General features: G+C 37.9%; 1 protein-coding gene across 3 annotated transcripts in view; it reads right to left on the bottom strand.

Annotated features, from left to right (window-relative positions):
• Window positions 1-23446, bottom strand: part of RANBP17 (RAN binding protein 17) — a 163416-nt gene that overhangs the window by 128729 nt on the left and 11241 nt on the right. For all 3 annotated transcript variants that reach the window (XM_037396943.1, XM_037396942.1, XM_037396944.1), the window contains exons 7-14: window positions 21584-21749; window positions 18923-18996; window positions 18348-18467; window positions 17944-18090; window positions 16657-16829; window positions 13832-14025; window positions 9886-9991; window positions 8174-8309 (exon numbers count right to left, since the gene is read on the bottom strand). In XM_037396943.1, coding sequence (XP_037252840.1) covers window positions 8174-8309; window positions 9886-9991; window positions 13832-14025; window positions 16657-16829; window positions 17944-18090; window positions 18348-18467; window positions 18923-18996; window positions 21584-21749 — 1116 coding nt within the window. The remainder of the gene's footprint in view (window positions 1-8173; window positions 8310-9885; window positions 9992-13831; window positions 14026-16656; window positions 16830-17943; window positions 18091-18347; window positions 18468-18922; window positions 18997-21583; window positions 21750-23446) is intronic.

The raw sequence follows: 23446 nt of genomic DNA, 5'->3' as shown, positions 1-23446 counted from the left end.
AAAGTTAAAACATTTAGAAGAAGAAGTTTACAACAAAGTCATTAATAGGATTTCTTGGGATGTTTCTATCAGTTCTACAGATTTGGAAAAATCCTGCAATACTTTGATCACTCACCACAGTAGTACCTACTTACTCTGATTTTTGTACTAGCAATTCTATTCTGTTTAACTCAGCATGGACTGTTGCATGAATTCGGAGGCATTTAGGACCAGCACTATGCAGTGTTTCCCTCCCATCACTTATCTGGAAAAAACACATACCTGTTGTGTTTGATAACACAAACCCAGTTCTGCCTGTGACATTCCTTTCCTGCACATATAACCACAGAGGGAAGGCTACACACTGCCCCAAAAGGAAAAGAATTTTGCAACAGCTGTTGAAGCTTTTCATCAGTACCAGATAGATCCCAGCCCCACTGAAGTCAATCCCTACTTTCTTCTCCTCTATGATCTGCAAGTTGGTTGGATGAGAACAGCGTAGTAACTATGAAACAGTAAAAATGAGATTTGGCCCACTGAAATGAAAAATACCAGTGACAGTATTTTTCTTCTGAAATAACTGTTCTTCATTCTTCCTAGAATATGCCATAGAAATAAGTTGTACCAGTTCTCACTATGATGCTTCCTTAACAAACTCTAAATGTTAAACTTAAATGAGAGGCATTTCATGCAATCTGAAAAATATTCAGTTCAATTAAAAATAATTGATGCATGGTGAAATAATTCTTCCCAAAGCTGCTGTAAAATCTTCAAAAAATAAAGCTACTTAATAATTTTCATCTCCTACAGGCTAGAGAGAAGCATTATTGCATATTAAAAATTGGAGTGTGGTTTTCCCAGAGGTGAAAGAAAGTTATTAAAACAACCTATTTATTGTTGATATAACTATCCATTTGTGCTACACAAAAAGTAACAATTTCAGTACATTAAAAGAAAAGCTAATTAAGGCATAATTAGTATTTTCTATGTTTTGATAATTAACGGTTAGTTGGCTATTTCTTTTCAAATTTCTATTTGATGTACCCCAACAATGCCTTTAATGAGCAGCTAACACTATTGAATCCCTGATGGCTGAGGAGTTTAGTGACCACTACTACATTACTTTCATTTATCACTGCCTCTTTACCTATAAATTAAAGTAGCCCTGTAGCTATGTTGATCTACTTTATATCAATTTCTTCATCCATATCAGCTGAATATGTATGGCATTAACCTCATTTACTAGTTTGGAAAAGCTGAATTAAAATGAGATCTAATTTCTAGTGCACAGAACAATTTCAAAACTGCGTGCTAATTTCCAGCACCTGTCAGTGTTGTGATCTTCACCTCACTATAATGAAATAAAACAGTATATATATTTTATAGCTCAGAAAATGATAATCATTCATAAGCGTTAAGATATCATTAATCATGAAGATGCTAGGACCCAGAATCTTTTATGAGACGCACACAGATCAACACCTTTACTTGCAAAGATTCCCACTAAAATCAGTGGGACTGCTGTAGATCTCTGGGTCTTGCATTGTGCAGGATGAAAAGCAGTCATGTCCTGCACAAATGTGTATTTCTTTCCTTCCCCCCCCCCCCCCCCCCCCCCCGTTTGGCTAGGTCATGCTTCTGTGTCTGCAGGCAACGTAATCAAAGAAATATACATATACTGAAGAAATATCAAAATAACCTAAGTCAACAGAACACGTATTACACATGAGAAGACCAGTCTGTGTTCAGTGGTTAGATGGTACCTGGTTACGTGCGTTTTTTTGCTTTCAGCTACTGCAAAAAACATACAGCAAAGGAAACTTTATTTTTTTCCTCCCCTCTAAACACAGTGTAGTCTAAATTCTAAACCCTCTAGGTATTTTTTATTGTAATGGAGATCTACCTCTCTATAATTTAAAAGCTTTAAAAGCACATACATATGCAATCCTAAATGTTAGTACAGTAACTTCTTTATATCGACCACATAAGCAAAAAAAATGTGCACAAGATACTGTCAGAAATCCCATTTGCATCCCCCCCTCCCCACTTTATAACCACGCTTCAACTTGTAATTGTAAAGGCACTTTCTGAGATGTTAATCCATGCTCCTACTTCCTTCTTCACTCTCACCTGCCCTAGACTGAAAAGCAGACTGGATTCCCCAGATTAATCACTGATGCACCTACAAAAGGTGACAGCTCTATCTCTTCAGTTGTACAGGAGGTTGTTTCCTAGGAACAGAAGAGTTGCAATTCTAACTCCTACTTTTCTACCCTGGCTCCCTATTGCTTTTACTTAAGGTAAAAGAAAGCATGGCTTGCTGGAACACCCTACTGCCAGTGATCTTCACTTCTGGAGGCATCCCTCAAACGAGAGCCACCTGGTACAGACTAAAATTGCCTCCAGGCTTCTCCAGACACATTCAGGGCTACTGTTAGATTAGAAATAGCAGAACAGGGAACCATTAGTCTGCTCCACACTGGAGCAAAAGAGTTTACCTAAATGCATTTTAACCAATAAATTCTTTTTAATATACAAAACAGACACCAACCTTGCAAGTATAATTATTTTGGTTAGGATTATGAATGGGATTTTTTAAAGATTGTTCTGCTTACAAAAGCTGAAAACAGAACTCCAGGCTTAATTTGTAATCAGGCTATGCCAAAGAGCATAGCTCAGTCTCCAACACTTGCAATTACAAACGTTGTTTCCCCCATGCTGCCCTTACCCAACCTGTGAGCAGGTCCCAGCTTTGACCGCTCTGTTTCAGGAATGGCAATACCGGGAGCTGCAGGGGCAACTCTAGTGAAACAGTGCCACATGCTGTAGAACGGAAACATGACAAGTGCAAAATTAAGAGAAAATCCTTCGTCTCCGTTAGGATGCCACAAAAAAACCCAGAGTGTAAGTAAGTGACATCATAGACAGTACTATACCATAATTCTAAACCCTGCTTAACACTTACTAATTACATTAATATTTTAACGTAATTTCTTTATCACATATAGACCACTGACTTGTCCACAAAATACTTCTATTTTCAATCACAAAATATTTAGCAACTAAAAAAAGCACTCCCCCAAAAAACTGAAGATGCGAAGGAGCTAACAATAACCAGAATTTTATTTCTGCATGCATACATTTTCAAGAGCACACTGGTAGAGTAACTCTTCATTGTACCTCAAGAGAGAAGTCTTCAACCAAACCTGTCTTTTTTTATATAATCACTGTAAGCTGTGTAGACATGAAAAACTGAACTGAACACTGTCACTGGTGTCAGGACTCCAGACTGTGAAGATTCCTTAGTGTTACACTTGTTTCAAATTAAAGATACAATTCTAAGTTAACTTAAGAAGTTTCAGCAATTAACTTAGCTAAGTCGAATTTCCTATGATATATTAATCGGCAAAACACATCCAACAACTTACTGTTTGATTCACTCTTGGCAATTTCTTACCGCCAATTAGAGCCAGAGAGCCAAATGCGCCCGGCCCTGCCATCAGCTGCTGATACAGCCTCTCCTAGGGGGAGTCTGGAATAGATGCAGTGTGGACCACTCTAGGGAAGGCTATAAACCCCTCCTGCTGCTTTCCTTCCCCCTCCAAGGACCTGTCTGGTGTGTTTGGAAGCAGGAAAAGGTTCTGGCTAACAAGTCTTCCCTTTCTATCCTTGTTTAGCCTAACTAAGTGTCCCAAGTGCAAAAATATCAAACTACATTCATTATTGGGGTTAGCAAATAACACTGCAGCAATGCAAGCAGCCCTCAAGCCCAAGGAGCAGACCTCAAGATCTGGTCTACCTGCCACAGCAAGGTAAGAACTTGCATGTAACTATGAAGCACCTGCTCATTAAGCGACGAACTCTGCTTTAACCCACAATAAAAAGAGCAGCCAAAACACATTCTTGGCATCCCCAGCTTATTTGCTGCACTTGCCATAGGTAGTTACACAACTTAGGAGAGGTAAGTCTCTCTAAACGGCAGGCTAACCAGAGTGAGGCCCACTTGGGGCTGGATAACTAAGACAAGATCTTCATTAGAATGGATGAATGAGGAGCGAACTCATGTTTTGAGCTGGAAAAGGAGTCAGTCTCCTCTGCCAGCTCTCCACGTTCAAAGATACAGTGATTCCCGTCACTCTTAGTGCTCATTCTTTTTCCTTTTAAAATGGCTGTAATGAGTTACTTGAGACATGGCAGGCTAAGATAAAATCCTGAAATAACAGAAAAATTCATTATGATCAGCATAACACACAATAAAAACAGGAGGGCTCATTTCCCCCCAAGCATGCTTTTCACTGGCTAAGCCATAGCAAACAACCACGACCACTTAGAATAGTCTTGTTATGAAGCATGAGATTAGTCCAGCAGGATTTCTGGTTTATTCTGTACTTCACAGAGGCATGAATGAAGTATTCCTGGCCATAAATCAAAAGCACCCATAGCATCCCGGGTAGTACACACCAGTAGTCCATTACTGGGGTAGCTAAAAAGGTTTCCCGAAGTCATCCTTGCTACAAATTAAGCCAATTACATATTGTCTTTTCCTTGAAGGGCACTGAAAACATTTGATCACCAGCTTTCCTAAAACAACTCTTGACATCCTCGACTTTTGCCCCACCCCAATATTCTATTTGCTAAACTAAACCAAAGCAGTATCTTCAGCATCTTATTTGCATGGTTGTAGTCTCCCATTTGCCTACAGCTTTCTCCACAGTATGGTGCCCGAAACTGGACACGTTATCCCAGCTGAAGGCCAATCAGAGCTAAATATTCTCTCCTACAAATGAGTAGGAAATTACAGCACCTGACACAATGTTTCTGCTACTTCAGCCACAAAGATGTTTTATTTCTTTTGTGTGCAAAACCAACACACACTGTTGAGTTACCCCTGCTTACACTCCACAGCATTTCCTGAAATAATGCTGCCTGGTCAGAGATTTCCTAGTGGTAGTTCTAAGACGGAATTTTCATTCCTAAGCATAGTATTTCACCAGCATTTTAAACTTTCAGGTTATTTCTCCAGCTTACGAAGAACTCTCTGAATTTAAATCCTGTCCTCTGTGATCCATTTCCTCCCATTCTAGTGTCCCTTGTAAATAAATAACTGCATAGTTGTTACATTAAGAATATTGCAAAGGTAAAGCCTCATTCAAAACAGCAATGTTTAGGCTAATACCATGTGTCTGATGTCAGAAATCAAATTTCAATGCAACATTACACTACTTACATTAGCGGCTGACAGTGGCATGCTACAGCAGTACTAGAGCTACCACAGATAGAAGCAGAGGCTACAATTTCAGTAAAGCACAGTGCAGTGCTTTTCCGGCCAACTTGGCTTCAGCTACCCTGCCAGCATCCAAATCAGCAGCACGCCACAAAAAGGTGACTTTATGAATGCTAAGTCATATCAGCATTAAAATAAAATACGTATTGATAGACATATAGATTATTAATAGCACTGTACAGTACCAGAGAATCCAGTCTAGTATTCAACAGAAATATAATATATATATATATTTTCATTCACAGGTCTATCCAATCTAAAAGCCAGTATCGTGACATATTATTTTTGTATTGGAAATGTAATGGTGCTAGAAGTATATTACACTATCATGGAAAAGATCTCCAAGGTTTTGTTATTCTTCCCCAAACAGCAAGCCCCAGTGGACTGTTTAATAGGAATGCATTAATTTACCTAGCCAATTTTCTTCTTCTAGAATGACTTTGTTTTTATTATATGCACACACTTAAGAATATGAGTTAATTAATGAACAAAATTTGTATATTCATATAGAAGACTTGTTCTATGATGTCATTTGACTATTCAGCCTTCTCAAATCATTGTCTGCTGTATACAGGCAAATGATCAAATAAGAGAAATATTCTCAAAAATCATTTCAACATGGCTGAAGCATGCAGAATTTCCATTATCCATTCTGTAAATAAAACAATCCAAGCAATCCTGAATATTTATATAAATGTGTATTAACTTAGTCACTTGATATATGTCTGATTTTTCTGCTTCCAAGTGTGAGCCTTTTTATTGCATATTTGTAGATAGCTGCCAGCAAGACACAGTATCAGAGGATTTACAACTGTGAGGGTAGAATGCCATCTGCTGCTATTCTTGCTGCTACAGCAGGATAAAACAGAAAAATCACACAAGCGTTGCCTTCTGCCTTTCTCTTAACTGTAAAATGTATACAAACACCTCACCTTGCTTTATTAAAAATTCAAAAAAAGCACCAAAACTGGAAGCTCAGATGCCTTCACACACAGCTTTTTGTTATAAGATCTAGTAAAATAATGTGACATGGACCACAGGATTCTATCAATGCAAAGAAAGGCTGTTGTATCAGGCCGGCTACAACAAAACAAAAAAGAAAGTGTAATTTGACTGCAAACTAAATTATACTTGTAGATAATGTAATCAAATAATGAAGGAAAAAAAAAGCACACTTGAAAATGCATCTGCAAGGAACTATGGAGTTGCTAAACTGCGGTTAGAATTTAGAAACACCCGTTCCACTGTTATGCGCCATGAAAGCCTGGCAAAATTCCCACTTTCCCACTCTGGTTACATACAAGACAGGTCACAAGCAAAGGCAGTATACACCATATGGTATATTACCAGTTTGATTCATGTCCATTTATTGGGGTGGGGGTGGGGAAACCAAAACAATAGAACAAAACAACACAAGACCATTTTCTTAGATTCATCCCACAGTTTCCCCCCATGTCCTTTCGGTAAAAGTTAATTCTTTCAGTTCAAAGAGCTCTTCAATAAATCAAATGGAAACAGCAGCCAGCACTGTACTCAATAATTAACCATTTAACCTTCCATACACGCAGCATTCGCAGGGCAGTCTTATGGTTATTCAAAACACATTGCTGAGCTGGATAAATTCATAGGGATGGAATTCTGGTGTAGGTGGCAAATGTTCAAGTTTTACATCTTTTCTACTAACAACACAGCTTCAGATGATTAAATACAAATAATGCACTTCAGGTTTTTGCTAGCTGCTTCACCCACACACAAACACTTCTTCCAGCTTTCTACAAGGATGGATATAAAAAGCTTGTGCACACCATCTCCTACTACAACCCACTATAGCACACTATACATTGATAGGGTTTCTCCGCAGTTACACCTCAATCGGTCAGAATATAAGGTGAAATCAAAACCCTCAAAATCGGGTAGAAAGAAAAAATGATCCAGGCATTACAGATTAGGGTAACAACTACTGCACAGCCATGTTGCCTTTGAATTGCCATCAGTAGGAGTTCTGCTAATGAAAATACGGGGAGCACAAGTATGTTTTTACCATGTACCTTCTGTTACTTAGCATTAGAGCAGCACACCACATTTAAAAATAACAAATCAGCTTTAACAATTGGAAGGAACACATTGCTTTCATGAAAAGGATTTCAGTATAGTGTAAAACTTTATTTTTAACATTAAGTGAGGAACCATTCAATAAAGTTCCGAGTACACTTCGAACCTGAAGGGATAAAAGGATTCTTGAGATTGGGACCATTCACCAGAAAGCCAAGATAGAGAACTACACAAGTAAACCCAAATCTCAGTCACTGTCACAATTCTTGTTAAAGATTTGCTTGGGGCTCCAACAGAATTCTTTCAGTCTTTCTCAAGATCAATTGATCTCATCTTACTGACATTCTCTTTATAACATCTACATTATGACTGTCCCCTACAGTTAAGGTGAATTAACTACCGCTTCTTCAAAAATGCATCTTACTTTTCCCTCTTCCCTATTTAAAATGCAGAAAAGCCAAGTAATGTGAGAAATACAGTGGAAACCACATAAATGAGTAACTGTCAAAAGAACAGAACTATTAAAAGAATAAATCTTGTGTACCCAGCTGTGAAATATAACACAATATAGCAGAACCCTGCTAAATGTTTGAAATAAAAAATTGAAATGCAAAGTAACGTAAAATTGTTTAATGAACATAGCTGTTAAAATATTAACTCCTTGCATGCCAAAACTCAAAAGCATACATGGTAACAGCCCACTCAGATGAACAACATATTAATAGGTTATCTGTCTCTCCACCTAGCCAGCCAGCCACCAGCTAAGATCACGAGCTTTTACACGTAAGACATATGGGTAGGTCAATTTCTGTACAGGCTTTTTTATTTCAAATGTTGTGGTTTACAACAGATACTTACCTTTGAGGTGTGCTGAAGCTGGTCTCCCACATATGTTTTACGGAACTGATCCAAGAACCACAGAATTGCCAGTTCTACTTTTTCATTGCTAGATTGTGGTAACTGGGCATCCATCAAGGATATCAGCTGAAAAACTCTTCAATGACAGAAAAAAACCAACCAACACCATTTTCAGGAAGAATTCTCAAATTAAATGATACTGTCATAACTAATTTCTTTAGGAACCCATCAGCCATTTTTTGTTTGCCTAAGTTTCTTCCAGGATTTTGTTTTGAGGCTAATTATGCTAATTGACCACTATTAAACATAAACATCAACATAATGCTTTTCTAATTACTTTGTCACTTGAAATTTTCTCAGATAAATATGTTATACTGTGGTAAGTTTGTAAAATGTTTTTTTCTTTCTTAGAGCATCAATTCCATGATGAAAGAAACTTGAGAAGCATGGGTCTCTGACTGCAAATGCAAGATAAGAGCTGTTCAAGTTCCCTGGAAATTGAAACTATTGTACTTAGAAATAAGTTTACATATACAGTATGTAACACACCACCTTGCTTCTTCCCACTTCTGTGTCCCCTAAAACATCTGAACAAAACATGTATTTTCTGACCTAAATCCTTACTTGGTATTTATCTCCATGTTACCAGGACTGATTTTAAACAATCAATTTCAGCCTATGTCAGCTAAGAAAATGTAATACTTTTTATTGTTAAAGGAATATTCCTTTGTTTACTTACCTGTGTTCTTCTGCTATCTATTGCTTGAAATCCTAATCCCCTAGCAATTCAAAAAATTATTCTAACCTTTTGTCAATTCTGAAATACATAGTCACTGGATTAGATGTCACTTCATCTGAAGCCTGTATATTAAAACTTCTCACTTTCAATAAAAACATAGTGGAAGATTGCTAACACCATGGAGCCCCAGGGTAGATTAGGAAGGCAAGAAACAAAGGAGAAAATGTAAAGCTTTTTATTCAATTTTAAGTTGGAATGGCCTTTTTCATGTGTTAGCTAGAGGATGTAAACAACAGGATCAAATATGCATGCCTTTTTAAACATACTTCTGGGTGAAAAAAAGGATTAAGGAAGTGTTTGCCACATACTTTGTGTTTGCCACAAGGAATGCATCACTCACAATAATCCCTAGCTCACCCTTTACCATAAAACCTGCAGAAAGACCCTAGCATGTACATTTTTAAATCTAGAGCCTTCTTTTTTATTCCAAGCTCTAGTATAAAAGTCAGTCTAAATTTTCAATGGTTGACTAGCAGTTCCTCTGCATTTCTTCAACCGCAATAATCAACGTAGAGGAAGTAGTGCAGAAAATAAACAGCCATAACTCACAACTATTAAAATCAACACTTGCGCACAAGTATAAAGCACAAATGAAAACAGGCAGCTACATGGGCATATCTAAATATTGCTTATAGTAAAAGACATATTTATCTTTAATACTCTTCCCTTCCTCCGAAACATAGTTTTGAAACGATAACCTTAACGACCCCTTCACTGCTCAGGATGATGAACCAGGAAAGATCAAAGCCAGTGGAATGGTCTCAATCCACAGAAAGTCAGTACAGTCCTTAAGCACCCGCCATCCAAGAACCAGACAAAACTGAGATATTTAAATTCAAAATATCTGCTGACAGTAAATGTCATTAAAAAATAATAATATCAAAATACAGAATTCAAAAGAAGCAATACTTACCGACAGGATAATTCTCCATCCATGGCATCATGTTCATCAGTACTAGTGTATGTTAATCGTCCTCCCACAAAAGTACCCACAAAATAGACAAGCCATGCCAGACGTCCTAACATTAAAAGAAGAAGTTAATGATTATAAGTCGCTATGCTAGTACAATACACTTCCATAAGGTTATCAGCAGCTCGATAAGGTACCAGACTGCAGAATGCTGTCAAGAGAATGGTTAGTTTCTCCCTTCAACAGATTTAAAATCTACCCAAACAAATCAGCTAACAAAACGTTCTGGGCAGAACTGACAGAAAAACTATTAACAACTTATTAATCTGGACATTATAAATACAATAGAAATATAAATAAAACACAAAACAATTAACCTAAAATGCCTATTAAGCAAACTCAGCCTGGTAGGATTAGATACACAGTTAATCTAGTATTCTCACTTGCCTGCCGTAAGTTACTTGAAGGCATGGAACAATTTTATCTACAGCGGAGCTGTTACATCTGCTTATCACAGTATTTGAAAGTAATTGAGACTCACTACAATTTACTTGTTTCTTAGTTCTATTTCAAATAGAGAAGTCTTAGTAATATTGAAGCACTATCTAAAGTGATTTGCATATCAGAAAGTATTTATGACATAAATCAGACATATTCTTCAAGAAAAGTCTGTGAAGTGCCACATAGTTTTGAAAGTCTCTGTGGACTGTCTTCTATAAGGCCTTGAAAGACAGAGTTCATCCATTTCAAGCCATGCTGTCATGCCTTCCAAGCTTCCAGATTATTTAGCTGTCAGTTTCCACTAAAACACTTATAAGATCCACTGGCAATGTCCTTATCAAGTAAACTACAATATAAAGATTATAATTTCTGTAAAGCTAAGGTTCTATAAATAACTCCTTGAGTTTGAGTATGCAGTGTATTTTATACAGACTTTCAAATACTGAAATCCCACTTTATAAATATAGAACTCTTAAGCTTACGAACACTGATTCAGAGGAATTCTTTTGGCCGGCCTCTGCTGAAGAATCATTGCCATGTTGCAAAACCGGGATTATTTTAATCGCTCTGGCACACTGATACGCAATATCTTTAAATATGAGCTACTGATACCTACTCAAGCCACACAGATTCCTGCTTCAGCTTTTTAAGCTGCAAATCCAGTAACGATTGGTATCTCCTTTCAGGAAAGATAACAGTATTTTTCCCTAAAGTCAGATCAAAACTAAGACCTGAATAGCAAAGTAATACATAGACCTGTTAAAACTTCAGGATGCTGCTGAAGGTTCCTTCTTCAATGGAAATGTACTGAGACGATCAGACAGTAAAGCTACTTTTAGACTCCATCTTCATTTGGCAAAATATACTTTGCAATAAATTAAAACAAATTGGTTGAAAGTAACACCACAGCAAAGACAACTTGGAAGAGCTTCCATTTAAGTTAGATCAAGTCACAGACAAGGCTTCCCAGGGAGTAAGTGAGATATTTACATAAACTAGAATATGTCTTGCCCTCATTACTAGGCTTTTACCAAGTAAACGCAGCATAACTTACATGAAGATAACACTCTGACAAATAAAGCATCTTCTGAACTCATTTTGAAGTTTAACATAAAGGATAAACTACAGATAAACAAATGACGTCACATTATGACTGTAAAACAGTATTTTATTTTGGGTATTTCTACATCTGTATCAGGACATGCACAGTATGTACCAAAAATTTTGAGGGTTTATTTCATGTTTGTTTCAAATCTCTGATAAACTAGTCTTCATTCATATCACATTAAGCTTCACTTAATTTCCCTCACGTTTTGCACTGCTGTATTTTGAAAAACCCAGAACTGAGAGCGCACTGACTGCTCTACTTCCTAAGCTCCTTCAACCAGGAACCGTAAGTAGTTCTGAGCTGTACCAGTATCCTCATGGCCAGAACCTGGTGACTATACATCACAAGTAATTCTGTTTCAGTCTGAGGTATATAGCACAGTGTGTTCTATACATAAAAACAATAACGCTGAGATCAAATACACACAAAAATGTAATGCAGAGTATGGAATAACACGCAGATGATTTAAAGACACATACAGGAAAGCATTCGGGTTTCTCTTAAATCTCAGTCTTATTTTTAAAAAAATACCAAATGAATATGTAATACAGTCTGAGATCTATAACAAAACCCACTTTGCGACAGGGAACAAGTGTTGACTTTTGATACAAGACAAGATATATGAGGAAGACTTCTATATATCTTCTCATACTGTTCCTGTTCCACCCCTAATGATCTGGAAGGACAGTATGACCTGTCCAACAACCAGTGTATTTCCCTGTTTCAAGACCTCTGCTTCTTCACAAACAGGACACTTCCAAGCAAAGCCCCATCAGACACAGTACACGTTGCAGTACAAACAGCTGTTAATTTAGGACACTAAGAGATTGCACTATCATTAGCAAAACACCAAGGAGCTGAAGTGTCTAAGAAAATGGACACTGTTCAAAAGAATTTAGCACTGACAGCTACTAAAGAACGGCCTGTTGAAGATGGTATCAAAAAGCAACTGTGAAGTGGTGCTAGGCAGTTCAAATAGCAGAGCCACCAGTTTGGCCAATAGTCTTTTAAAATAAAAACCTTTTTAAAAATTGCAGTAGCTTATTTTTAAGTACATAGTTATTTTTCTGATGATAGTTCTCTTCCCTTAGTACAATACCAATTAATAGGTAAGGCTGCTTTCCCTCTTTTATATCTTCACTATTTAAAATTTTCAGTGCATTTGCTTTTGCAATTACTGAGGCAGACAACATCTTTTCTTTTAGAAAATAATTATTGCTATAATAATCTGTAATTATGGTTTATAACAGCAATAATCCCAAAGAAATCAGTCATTACCATAGATCACAAGTAATCATTAACTACTGTTAATGACCCATTTCTTGGGGATTATTGTTTTAGTAAACCATGACCGCATCACTATTGATACACAGAGCAAGACAGTATAATAAAATGAGATCTTAATATTACATTAACTTATTTTGTAACATTAAAAGCCATTAAACATCTAAATTTAACTATGTATATCTAGGGGATATAACAGTTATTGTTCAGTAAGAGCACAAATGTTTAGTTTGCAGAAAAGAAACACAATATTTAAACTGCATCAAATGTTTTCTACTGCATAACGGCAATCCCCAGAGCACTGACACTGAAAGACTCTAGCTGATTGTTTCCCTTTGGCTCCCCGTGACTGGGGAGCAGGGCATAAACTCAGACTGCAGCTGGTCAATGAAATCAGGTCATTAATGAAAGTTCTCCCAAACAGAAGTTGATAGGTGTATGGAAGAAATTGGAATTAATAAAAAAAAAGATAAGTAGGAGGTCTTATATAAATTGGCAAAAAAATGGCTCCTACACAGAAGAAAATCAGCATATTCAAACTCAACAAAAGAGCAGCAAAATAAATCACAAATGTTTAATAGCATGCAAAGAAACAGCTGTATTAAGCAGTAACCTGTCTCACCTTTTCAAAACAACACCATTTATCCATGTAAAGATGCAACAGCCATAAGATAACTATATTAGGAAAGAGCCGGTAACAAGAACGAAAGTTATCATCTTCGTTTTCAAAAAAATGTTCATCAAGTTGCAGCTGGTTCCCACGAGGGCACCTGAGGCACTAAAATTTTGATTTTCAGCAATTAGTTTTTTTACAGCTCTCATGCTTATATTCCAAAGATGTAACAAGATGTTAAAACAAACACAGGAATTGCCAATGTATCCTATTCAACACAAAGACAGCCAGTGAAAATGAGGTGCAAGGTGACTTGGATCATTAACTCCTAGTTTGAGAAAAGGTCTAGTTACACCTGCCATATGATCACCACTCCTTTGCATATGCAAGTATTTGGTTATCGGCACATAAAACACAGTCTAAAAATTAAATTAAATACTAACCTTCCTGAACTGTGATTTCTAATGGATTCCTACTAGAAGAGTGCAATAATTTTTGGTAGTTTTGTGCATTTTGGTCAAACAACTGTACAAGAAGTGTACAGGTCTTTTCATATTCACACCTGCTAACTGTGCACAGTTGTTCCAGCTGCTGAAAAACTGTAGCTGTATCATCCAGTGGATCTTCCAAGCTGTCTCTGGAATAGAGATAGAAAGTAACCACTCAGCCACTATGGCTTAAAAGCTGTTTTCCCATCCAGATCTTGTACCATCACTGCTTTAAAAGCCTTAGCAGCTGATGAACACACCTGACAGACATAAATCTCATTTTATTTACATATGTACTCATACCCATCCACACAAACACAGAACAGTATTCGATTCGCTCCTTCCTCTTAACGCATACTTTAAAAAGCAAAGAAGAGAGGAGATTAGGCTGGCATAATGAACAGAGAAAGGTAAATCTGAAGAACTAAGGTCCACTGTACCTGAACAAAATACTAACAAGCAGCATCCTTCTCAGAGGATGATGGAAGAACAGAGTACTTAGAAATGGATTTTGCATATTCATAAAATTAAGCACGGGACCACGATACCAAGGCCAACAAGCAAGCTTCAGTAAAATTCCATGCAACTGCTTTATAAATCTTTATTTTACTCTGCTGTAAACAAGCTGTGACCCCATGGGATGTCTATAACAAAGAGACCAATAGCTCTTGCCATAAAGTTTAACTATACTCATTACACAAATCACAATAGGAAAGGTTTATTCATCAGCATGTTGTCCTTTTGTGGCACGGGAAAACAATCTAGAGATAAAGACAATATCCAAAAGACTATCAAAGCTAACAATGCTAACATCCAAACTGAAAAATATACAGCAACTGAAAATCCTAATATTCAAGATGGGTTGAAACAGACCTCTTCTCAGGTATTTACAAATATCTGAAATAAAAGCTCTTCTCCTAGTTTGTAGAAAAACATTCTCTTGTAGACCAGTTGTAGAAGAATCACTAGTTCTTCACTCACTCTTACTCAGAAGGGAGAATAGCTATTCAAACCCCCAAAAGGGCAAAAGTGACTTCACTTCCATTGCTCCAAGCTACTTTTTCTGTCTGAAACACCGCACGATGGCTCCTGAATGGAGGGTGACATTATTGACTATACTGGTGTGTAAGAAAAATAGTAATTCCAGAAAACAGGATTTGTTTACACAGATATCAGTTAATCTCCCTGGAGCAAACTGAAGAAGTCTTCATGCAATCAGCTCCTAGACATCCCATGTTTCTCAGGAATGGCATGGATGTTTGATACTAAAGTCTACATTTGATATTGCTGTCTACGGAAATGCCACCACTAAAGATCTTCATCACAGAACAGAGTAACAAAGTCACTCAGAGCTAGGAACAGATACATGCCAACTGCATTACCAAGACCCTCTTAAGAATACTACAGACTGGTAGAAGAGAAGATCAGCACTTTCCTCATCTTTTCCCTGTTGGCTTCTTTCACAGATTAGAAAGCTTACTCCTCCGCAACGTAACAAGGACATCCAGAAGAATCTCTCACCAGTGCCAAAGAAAGAAACTGAATTTTCAGTGCTGATGGTGATGCTGATGAAGACAATGGCACACACTTCAATGGAGCTGGTCATGTCAGATGGCCTGACCCAGCAGCTCAGCCCTAGAGTGCTTCAGTGCTGGAAGCTGAGATGGAATGTTCCACTGAGTAGAGAAGAAAGCTGAGACATGAAAGTTCAACCCTGAGATTCCATTACAGAAAACCTGAAAAAAGAACATAAAAATGCCAAAAGAAGAGTAGGCTGGTTGACAGAAGAACCAGGAAAACTGGCTCCACCTGCAGCAGCTGCTTGTCCTTCCCTGCCCTCTCACTGGAACACTGAAAGCTCCCTTAGGTACTACTAATTCTTGTTCCTGAGACAAAGATAGAGAAGCTCAAGATTTTGAACCATTAGGAAGTCAGCCTTTAACAGACCTAGGGTGATAACACATGGCCAAACCCACCAACCTAGTCACTAAACAGTAAAATGACAGATTGCATCATTTGTAACCATGAGATTCTGGCAAAGATGAGACAAAAGAACAACAACAGTGAAGCTGAATGCACTTGTTCCTTACATAAACAGAGCAAATGAAATCACCTCAGTGATGTAAAATCGAAAAGGAAAAGCAGATGTGGCTTGTTCTGCAGTCCTGTATTCTGACATGAGATCCTACTAGCAGGAATTCATAAAAGCCCTTGGAGAAAATTAAATCCTTTAAACAATCTAAACACTTTTTTCTTATTTGCTGTATCATAGTGTGGGCTATAAGGTCATTTACTTAAAGTAGAAAACAGAAGATTTAAACTAAGAAATTTTTACTCTGCCAATTTCAATCTTGCCCCTCTGAATTGTTCTATTTGGTCTCACCCTTTCTTGTGCGTGGGGTTCATTCTGCTTTCCCCCATTACTCTACTCTCTGTAACACTAGAAAGTGACTCATCACGAAAACATGTCAAAGCTGAACAATATAGTGAATTTAGATAGTCTTAAAAAAAGCAAGGAAGGGACGGGGGGAATAAGCTTTTTTGAAAACACAAAGGCCCACGAGAGGAAAAACAGTAAGAATTTACATTTGATTTTGGCCTGGATTTAATAAGCAAAATAAGTAAAATGGTAGCAGCCAATTAAGATAATCTAAAGAAATCGCCATGGTAATCAGAATCAGAGTAGTTAGATTTTAAACATAGCCAAAATACAATATGCCAACAAATCAGAAAATTAAACATTCCATATTACAGTTTTAAAGTTGCAATTACAAGTTTACCTTATAACTACAGGAACACATTCCAGTCTAGAAGTAATATAAGCTTTTGTTATCTCTGGTGCGTATGTATCTAAGAGGTGGGGTTCTGCCGTTTTCACAAAAGGTACAGACGCTACCATTCTTTGCCACAGAGTTAGCAAATAATGAACACTATTTGGAGCAAACTCCCAGTGCTACAAGAAAACAAAACATACTTCTGTTAAAGCATCCCAGTGTAAAATTTTAGTTGTGAAACATGATGCTTTTCTCTTAGTAGTCTTATTTATTCACATAATTACTGAAGGACCCAGTCAGAGCTGAGGCATACTATGGCACACATCATAGCGTGGATACAGAATTACTTGTAGGCACTCTCACCTCCTTCAAGTGAAATCCATGACTCAAAACTCGGAGCTAGGCCTAGATTCTTAACATGGTAAGATTTCAGTGCCATAAAAGAGCCATTCAAAAATCCTAAATGTTAAGCAGAAAACTGTCTAGAGCCACCTAACAGGAAATGTGAAGAACAAAAATGCATCTCAGCTTCCTTTTCTCTTCCAAGCTTATGGAGCTGCTACGGGCAACTCAGGAATTCAAAAGTCAAAATCTTCTCCTAAAGGGTTGCTATCTTCAGCTGTTACTCTGAAGACCAGAGAAAGACCCTGGAAGAAATTCTAAAATAATAGTTGTGGTATTACTCAAACAGTGTGCATGCCTTCATCTTGAAGTGTTTTAAAAATAAATCTGGTAAAAATCACTGTGATATGAGTCCTTCTCATACTGATGTAGGTCCCTCAAAAATTTAGACATCATTCCACATAGCTTCTGAATCCAGCTCACAAGGGAACGTCATACTCAGCAGCTCAGCATATTGGCAAGTCTGTGTGTGTGTGTGTGTGTACATATATATATATATTTGCACAAAGGCAGAACTCAAGAATATAGTCAGTGTAGGCACTTCGACGTTTACATGGGAGCACAGGTGTAAGTATTTTAGGGTTGGAAAAAGGATGTAGTTTGTTGGATTTTTTTTTTTTTTTTTTGACGGTGAGGACTAAGGCCGGAGGATTAACATCCATCTACCTCCTACTTCAGCTGTCATTTTCTCCCATTACTGAACTTCATTGGAAGAGTGGAAACCAGTTCTAGAGAATCTAGAAATCTGAGTTACATCATTGCCAAAATATATTTTTATGCAAAGACAAGCCCCACCACCTTCTCAAAAAACACCAACACAGAGAACCAGAATCAGCCCTCTTTGCCATTCAAGAGCTGAAAAAAAGAGAATACTTCTGTATATATTCTTACCTGTAGACTAGTAATAGTAAAATTTGCTATAAGCTGGATGACTTCTGGGTAATCTTTCACCATTACTAGCTCTCCTAGTTGGTAGTTTGTCTTTAGCCGAGCCAAAAACCGACAGAATTCATGGTAATTACCTGGATCAGATAAACCCTAAATTTGAAAAAGCAAATTTTTAAAAGTTAAAAGCTTAATCTAATAGAAATTTTATGAACACTGTTGCTAATCAGGTGACAATGTTATATGCAGAGAGGTTTTGCTTTGTTTTGAATAGAAAAATCAAAGCGAACGGATGTCTGGCTGAAAGTAGGTTTGACAGATTCAGTAGATTAATCAAGACTGTAAACAGAAAAACAAATCCACAACTGTTTTAGCATTTCAAATCAATAAAATAAAAAATAAAGAGATACCTGTGGATTTTCAAGTATTTGTTTCACTCCTTTGATTAGATTACCAAGATATTTGGCACGTTCTGGATTGCTGAATAAAGACCTCCTTGCAGAAGCAAACTGAACTAAACAAGAAAGTGCCTGAAAAATAACAAAAAATAATCTAAGATTAAAAGAAATTAAACTTTCAGAATAATCTTTTCTTAATGCTTGGAGCAATCCAACCTACTGCTGTCTGTAGTTCATTCTGTGGCTGAAGATTATTTTTGCAGTAATGTCTATATGATCATTGAACAAAATATGGTTCGGTTTTAAAATTCCCTTTTATAACAGTTTCTGACTTCAAAATAATTGGATGGATGTTTTCTATGAGGCTGAGTAGTGCTGAACTACGGGAGGAAGGATTTGAATGCTTTCATATTCAGAAATGACAACTGGGGTTGAGCTCAAAGAAGAGTCATTGTGACTGGGCACTGAGTCAGGGGACTCATAACATGCTAATGCACAGAATAAAACAGGGTCTTTTGGACAAAGTACGCATGTAAAAAGACTATTTTCTGTAATTACTTGAGTGTAAATCACTATGTGTCACTTACTAACTGAGACAGCATTGGTGGAAGGGAATGATACAAATCAAAAAACAGGTCCAAGGTCTCTGGCTCCAGGAAGACTACGGAAAAAGATAAGTTGATTTTATATCACTCTCTACAAGCAATAATTAAATATCTTTAATAGAATCATCTTCTATTTATCAAAAACAATGAGTGAGATATCACTGTAGTTGAGAATAAACTATGAACAGATGCATTAATTAGTTCATTGTACAATATTAAACAAAGCACTATTCTCTTTTTATCAATTTAATCTACCGTACAGCTCATAAAGAATACTTCCCTTAAATTGCAGATGACTCAATACTTTGTCAGTTGCTTACGGAACTCTGTTCTGTAACAGATGCACATAAACTGATTTCTTCAAGTTACTACAGTAATATACTAAGACAAGACAGGTTCCAGATACTAAGGATTAGTTTAGTCTGTACTTAAACAAAGGTAAGTTTTTAACAAAAGCTCCACGGACTATCCTGAAGTCTACAGACTGATAAACAGAAAAAAATACTTTAAACACGAAGTTACCAATTCACTGTGGAATCACATCAAATGAACTGTACCATTATCCTGGTTTATGAAGGGGTAACACAAAGATAGAAAAAATTCACCAATAATTCTTAATTAAGTAATCCCACAAATTAAGTAACATTTCAAAGTTGTTCCATTTATAAGCATTACTTTATATGAAGACTTGTGTAAAATAAAGCATCACGTAACAAAGGTTAATTTCCTTAGGCACTCTCTGTGTTTAATGACTACAGGGAGATCCCTCTGTGGACAATTTAAAGTACCTAAATTAAAATCTTGGGAAAACCTATCCCTTTCTCCTTCCTAGGGGTTCTTGGGATATTACTGTCATTTACCCAAATTCAGCCTTTTGTCAGTATTCCCCTGCTTGCCATACATTACTGCTCTTCATCCCTCACACCGTAATTGGATGCTATTGTAGATTAATGGAGGAGAAATGGAATTATACATGGAAACTAATGAAGAACAGTATTGTTGAAATAAGGAGGAATATCAAAACACTACAGTGTGTCATGCCTTACAGGTAAGCCAGAGTTAAACCTCCCACCTTGGGTATGGAAAGCTGTGTAGCTGCTTTAGCTAGACATAACAGATTTCCCATCAGGCTCATTTATTTTGCCAAGAACCAGGATAAACCAGACAAGCAGCTCCATGCTGCTAGTGCCAAACTGCATCCATTATCCAAGGCAATTTCATTAAAGCTAGCTTGGACATTGCATGGCAAGGTTTTGATAGTGGGGGACTACAGAGGGGCTGCTGCCAGAAGCTTCCCCCGTGCCTGATGGAGCCAATGCCACCGGCTCCAAGGCAGACGCGCCGCTGGCCAAGGCCATCAGCGATGGTGGCAGCACTCTGGGATGATGTATTGAAGAAGGGGAACAGCTGCTGCACAAGAGCAGCCAGAGGAGACGGGTGAGACTGTGTGAGCGCAGCAGCCCTGCAGCCCCCAGGTCAGTGCAGGGGGGCGGGGGGGGCTCCAGGCGCAGAGCAGAGACCCCCCGGCAGCCTGTGGGGAGCCCCCGGCCAGGCAGGCTGTGCCCCCAGCCCATGGAGCTCCATGGGCGAGCAGACCCCATGGCAGGGGGTGCCCGCAGAGGGCTGTGACCCACGGGCAGCGGTGCTGGGGCAGCTCCGGGCAGGGCCTGTGGCCCCTGGGGAGGGGACAGGGCTGGGGACAGGGCTGGGGTCCCCCCTGGGGCCGGCTGGGCCTGGGGGGCTGCACCCCGTGGGGGTTCCACACTGGGGCCAGGCAGAGAGTGAGGACCCTCCCCTGAGGGGGAAGGAGCAGGGACAGCAGGTGAGGGACTGACCCCAGCCCCATTCCCTGTTGCCCTGCACTGCTGGAGGGGGGAGAGAAAATCGGAAGTGACCTTGACCCTGGGAAGAACGAAGGCGTGGGGGCAGTTGTTTTAAGATTTAGGTTTACTTCTCATTAACCTACTATGATTTGATTAGTAATAAATTAATTTTCCCCAAGTTGAGTCTGTTTTGCCCATGACAGTAACTGCTGAGTTATGTCCCCGTCCTTATCCCGACCCACGAGCCTCCTGTTGTGTTCCCTCTGCCCTGCTCAGCTGAGGAGGGGGGCGATGGAGCGGCTTTGGTGGGCACCTGGAGTCCAGCCAGAGTCAACCCACCACAGACATATTTATAGTAGACCACCATCTGCACTGCGTAAGCCCAGGAAACCAAACCTCTGGAGTCCAATAGCCTAGATGCAACCCTTCTGCTGCCTTCATTAACAAGCTACATACTAGAGCACACTAGAAAAAATAACCTCAGTTTTCTCAACAGGAAGAAGTCAAGAGAAAATAGACACACTACACATGCTGTACCTCTTCAAGGTGTTCGTATGCCAGGAATGAGAACTGTATTCAGTGTCTAATTAGGATAATTTGATTTACTGTTAATGTCTATGTTATAGACTACCTTTATTATTTCTGTCTGTGAAAATAAGAGTAAGAAAAGTGTGAGAGAAATAGCAGAAGAGGTTTACTAATAACTCACCAGCAAAAAACTCTACTTCACATTAAAAATTATTTTACAGGTATTGTGACTAAGTAAGTTACACAATCCACTGGGTATAGACTTCAGACTACTAACAGTTACGATTCTTACTTGTTCTCCAGTTTGTTGGAATCTGCACAGTGCACAGGTCATCTGCAGATTCATCAGCTGAATTTCCAATGAAATCAAAATTAAGGCAGTGTAGTACAAGCTTCAAAAGTTGCATTGCTAGACTTTGTTGCTGTTGGTCCTGAAGGGTTAAAGGTTTTGCCATAAGCTAAGGAGAAAAGAAATCTTGTTAGGCCACCTGCACAGAACGTACTTTAAAAAAATTTTTGAAAAGGACAATGTTTGGATATTAAACTGCACAGTTTAGAGCAAAAAAACACATACTAAGAGAAAAACAAATTCTTCAACAATAAAAAAGGATAGTCTTTCCCTAAAGGCAAGGGGAAAATCATTACTACCACCTCAGAGGCATCTACCATGTCAGGCTACAGCTCCCAGACTCGTACGTAATTTTAAAAAGCCTAGTGATTTGTAAAACCCTTTTGCATAAAATACTTCTAGGTAAAACTCAGCATGTCACTGACACTGTTTGTTACAACAGTGCTAACGTTCACTGCAAGAATTAAACTGTAAGGTTTCATGTTTTTCTCTCTCAGTTACTCCCGACCAGTGTGGAGCAGATATCGTTTAAAATCATATGAGTAAAAAAATATCTCAACAATTGGTTATTTTTCAGTTTGATGTCCAGACTGCTAAACAGTACAAGTTTCACAGCATGCATACTCAAAGACTCTTCCTTTGGCAAGTCTAGAAAAACCTGGTGTTAAAAAACAATGAAATTAACAGTCTGTAATCTGAATGTAACAATTTACAACACCTCTATAAATACAGCAGACTGTCTCTACTGCTTTATAACCACTGTAGTGTCAGAATAAGAAGGTACTTTGTAAGCAAAACACTACTACCTCAAGATGACACATACTATATAAAGGCACTGAAAACAAACGTCAGATTCATTAGTCACTGATGCAGTTCATGAACATTAAAAAGAAATTTGACATTTCATCTAGGAAAACAATAAAATAAATGCAAATGCAACAACTTTATCTAGTTCATCTACTTCTTATTTAGATTCAAAGTCACATCTCTTAAGCTCATTAACAAAAAGTTGTAAAATTTGTATGTTAGCAATTAAAATCAACTGTGTGTCATTAGATGCCTCATGAACTTGACAACTGTTGTACCACATTAGAATTGTCACTAAATTATGAATTCAGCTTTGATATCAACATTGAATTTCTGTACATCTTGTATAAACATAACGTGTTTTACCACCAACCCTCTCTGTAACTTCTAAACTCTTGGGACTATTTTAGTGATTCCACATTTGTTACTTGAGTGTATTTTTCAGTGTATTATAGACACTGAAATATTTCTAAACCCAGTTTCCTATACTGATGCTGGCATTATAAAGATACTAATTATAACTTTCTTGTATTTCTGTCTGGAAATCTGCGTGATGTCACTCAGACAAATGTTTCAACATACGAGAGACCAAAAAAGTACCTGCAGACCACATGAACTTGAAGAAAGCTAGGAAGCAGCTGCCGCAGGATACAGGTTCTTACATACAGATTAACTGTGTAATGGTGTTTACTATATCCAAGAAGATTCTTCCAAAAAAATCAGATTCTTCTAAATTATATGTAATATGCAATTCCAGCACTGATTTAAAACATCTTGTGTTCATTAGCAAAGGCTTACATATTATTTAACTGCTTTCTATATTGAAAATATACTGCTGGTCACCTGAGCACTGGTAGTTGACCACATGTGCCTTTTAAATTTATTGCACATGTGAGGCAAAACATGCTAGCTAGACTAAAAACATACTGTGAAAGAAATCTAAGCTAAAACAGCTTATCTCGTTTTTTACAGCAGTACCTCAATCACATATCTCAACCT

This window comes from Falco rusticolus, chromosome 8 (genome assembly GCF_015220075.1).
Source record: "Falco rusticolus isolate bFalRus1 chromosome 8, bFalRus1.pri, whole genome shotgun sequence".
NCBI classification, from domain to species: Eukaryota; Metazoa; Chordata; class Aves; order Falconiformes; family Falconidae; genus Falco; species Falco rusticolus.
The sequence above is the reverse complement of the archived record's forward strand: the minus strand, read 5'-3'. Positions and strand labels throughout refer to the sequence as shown.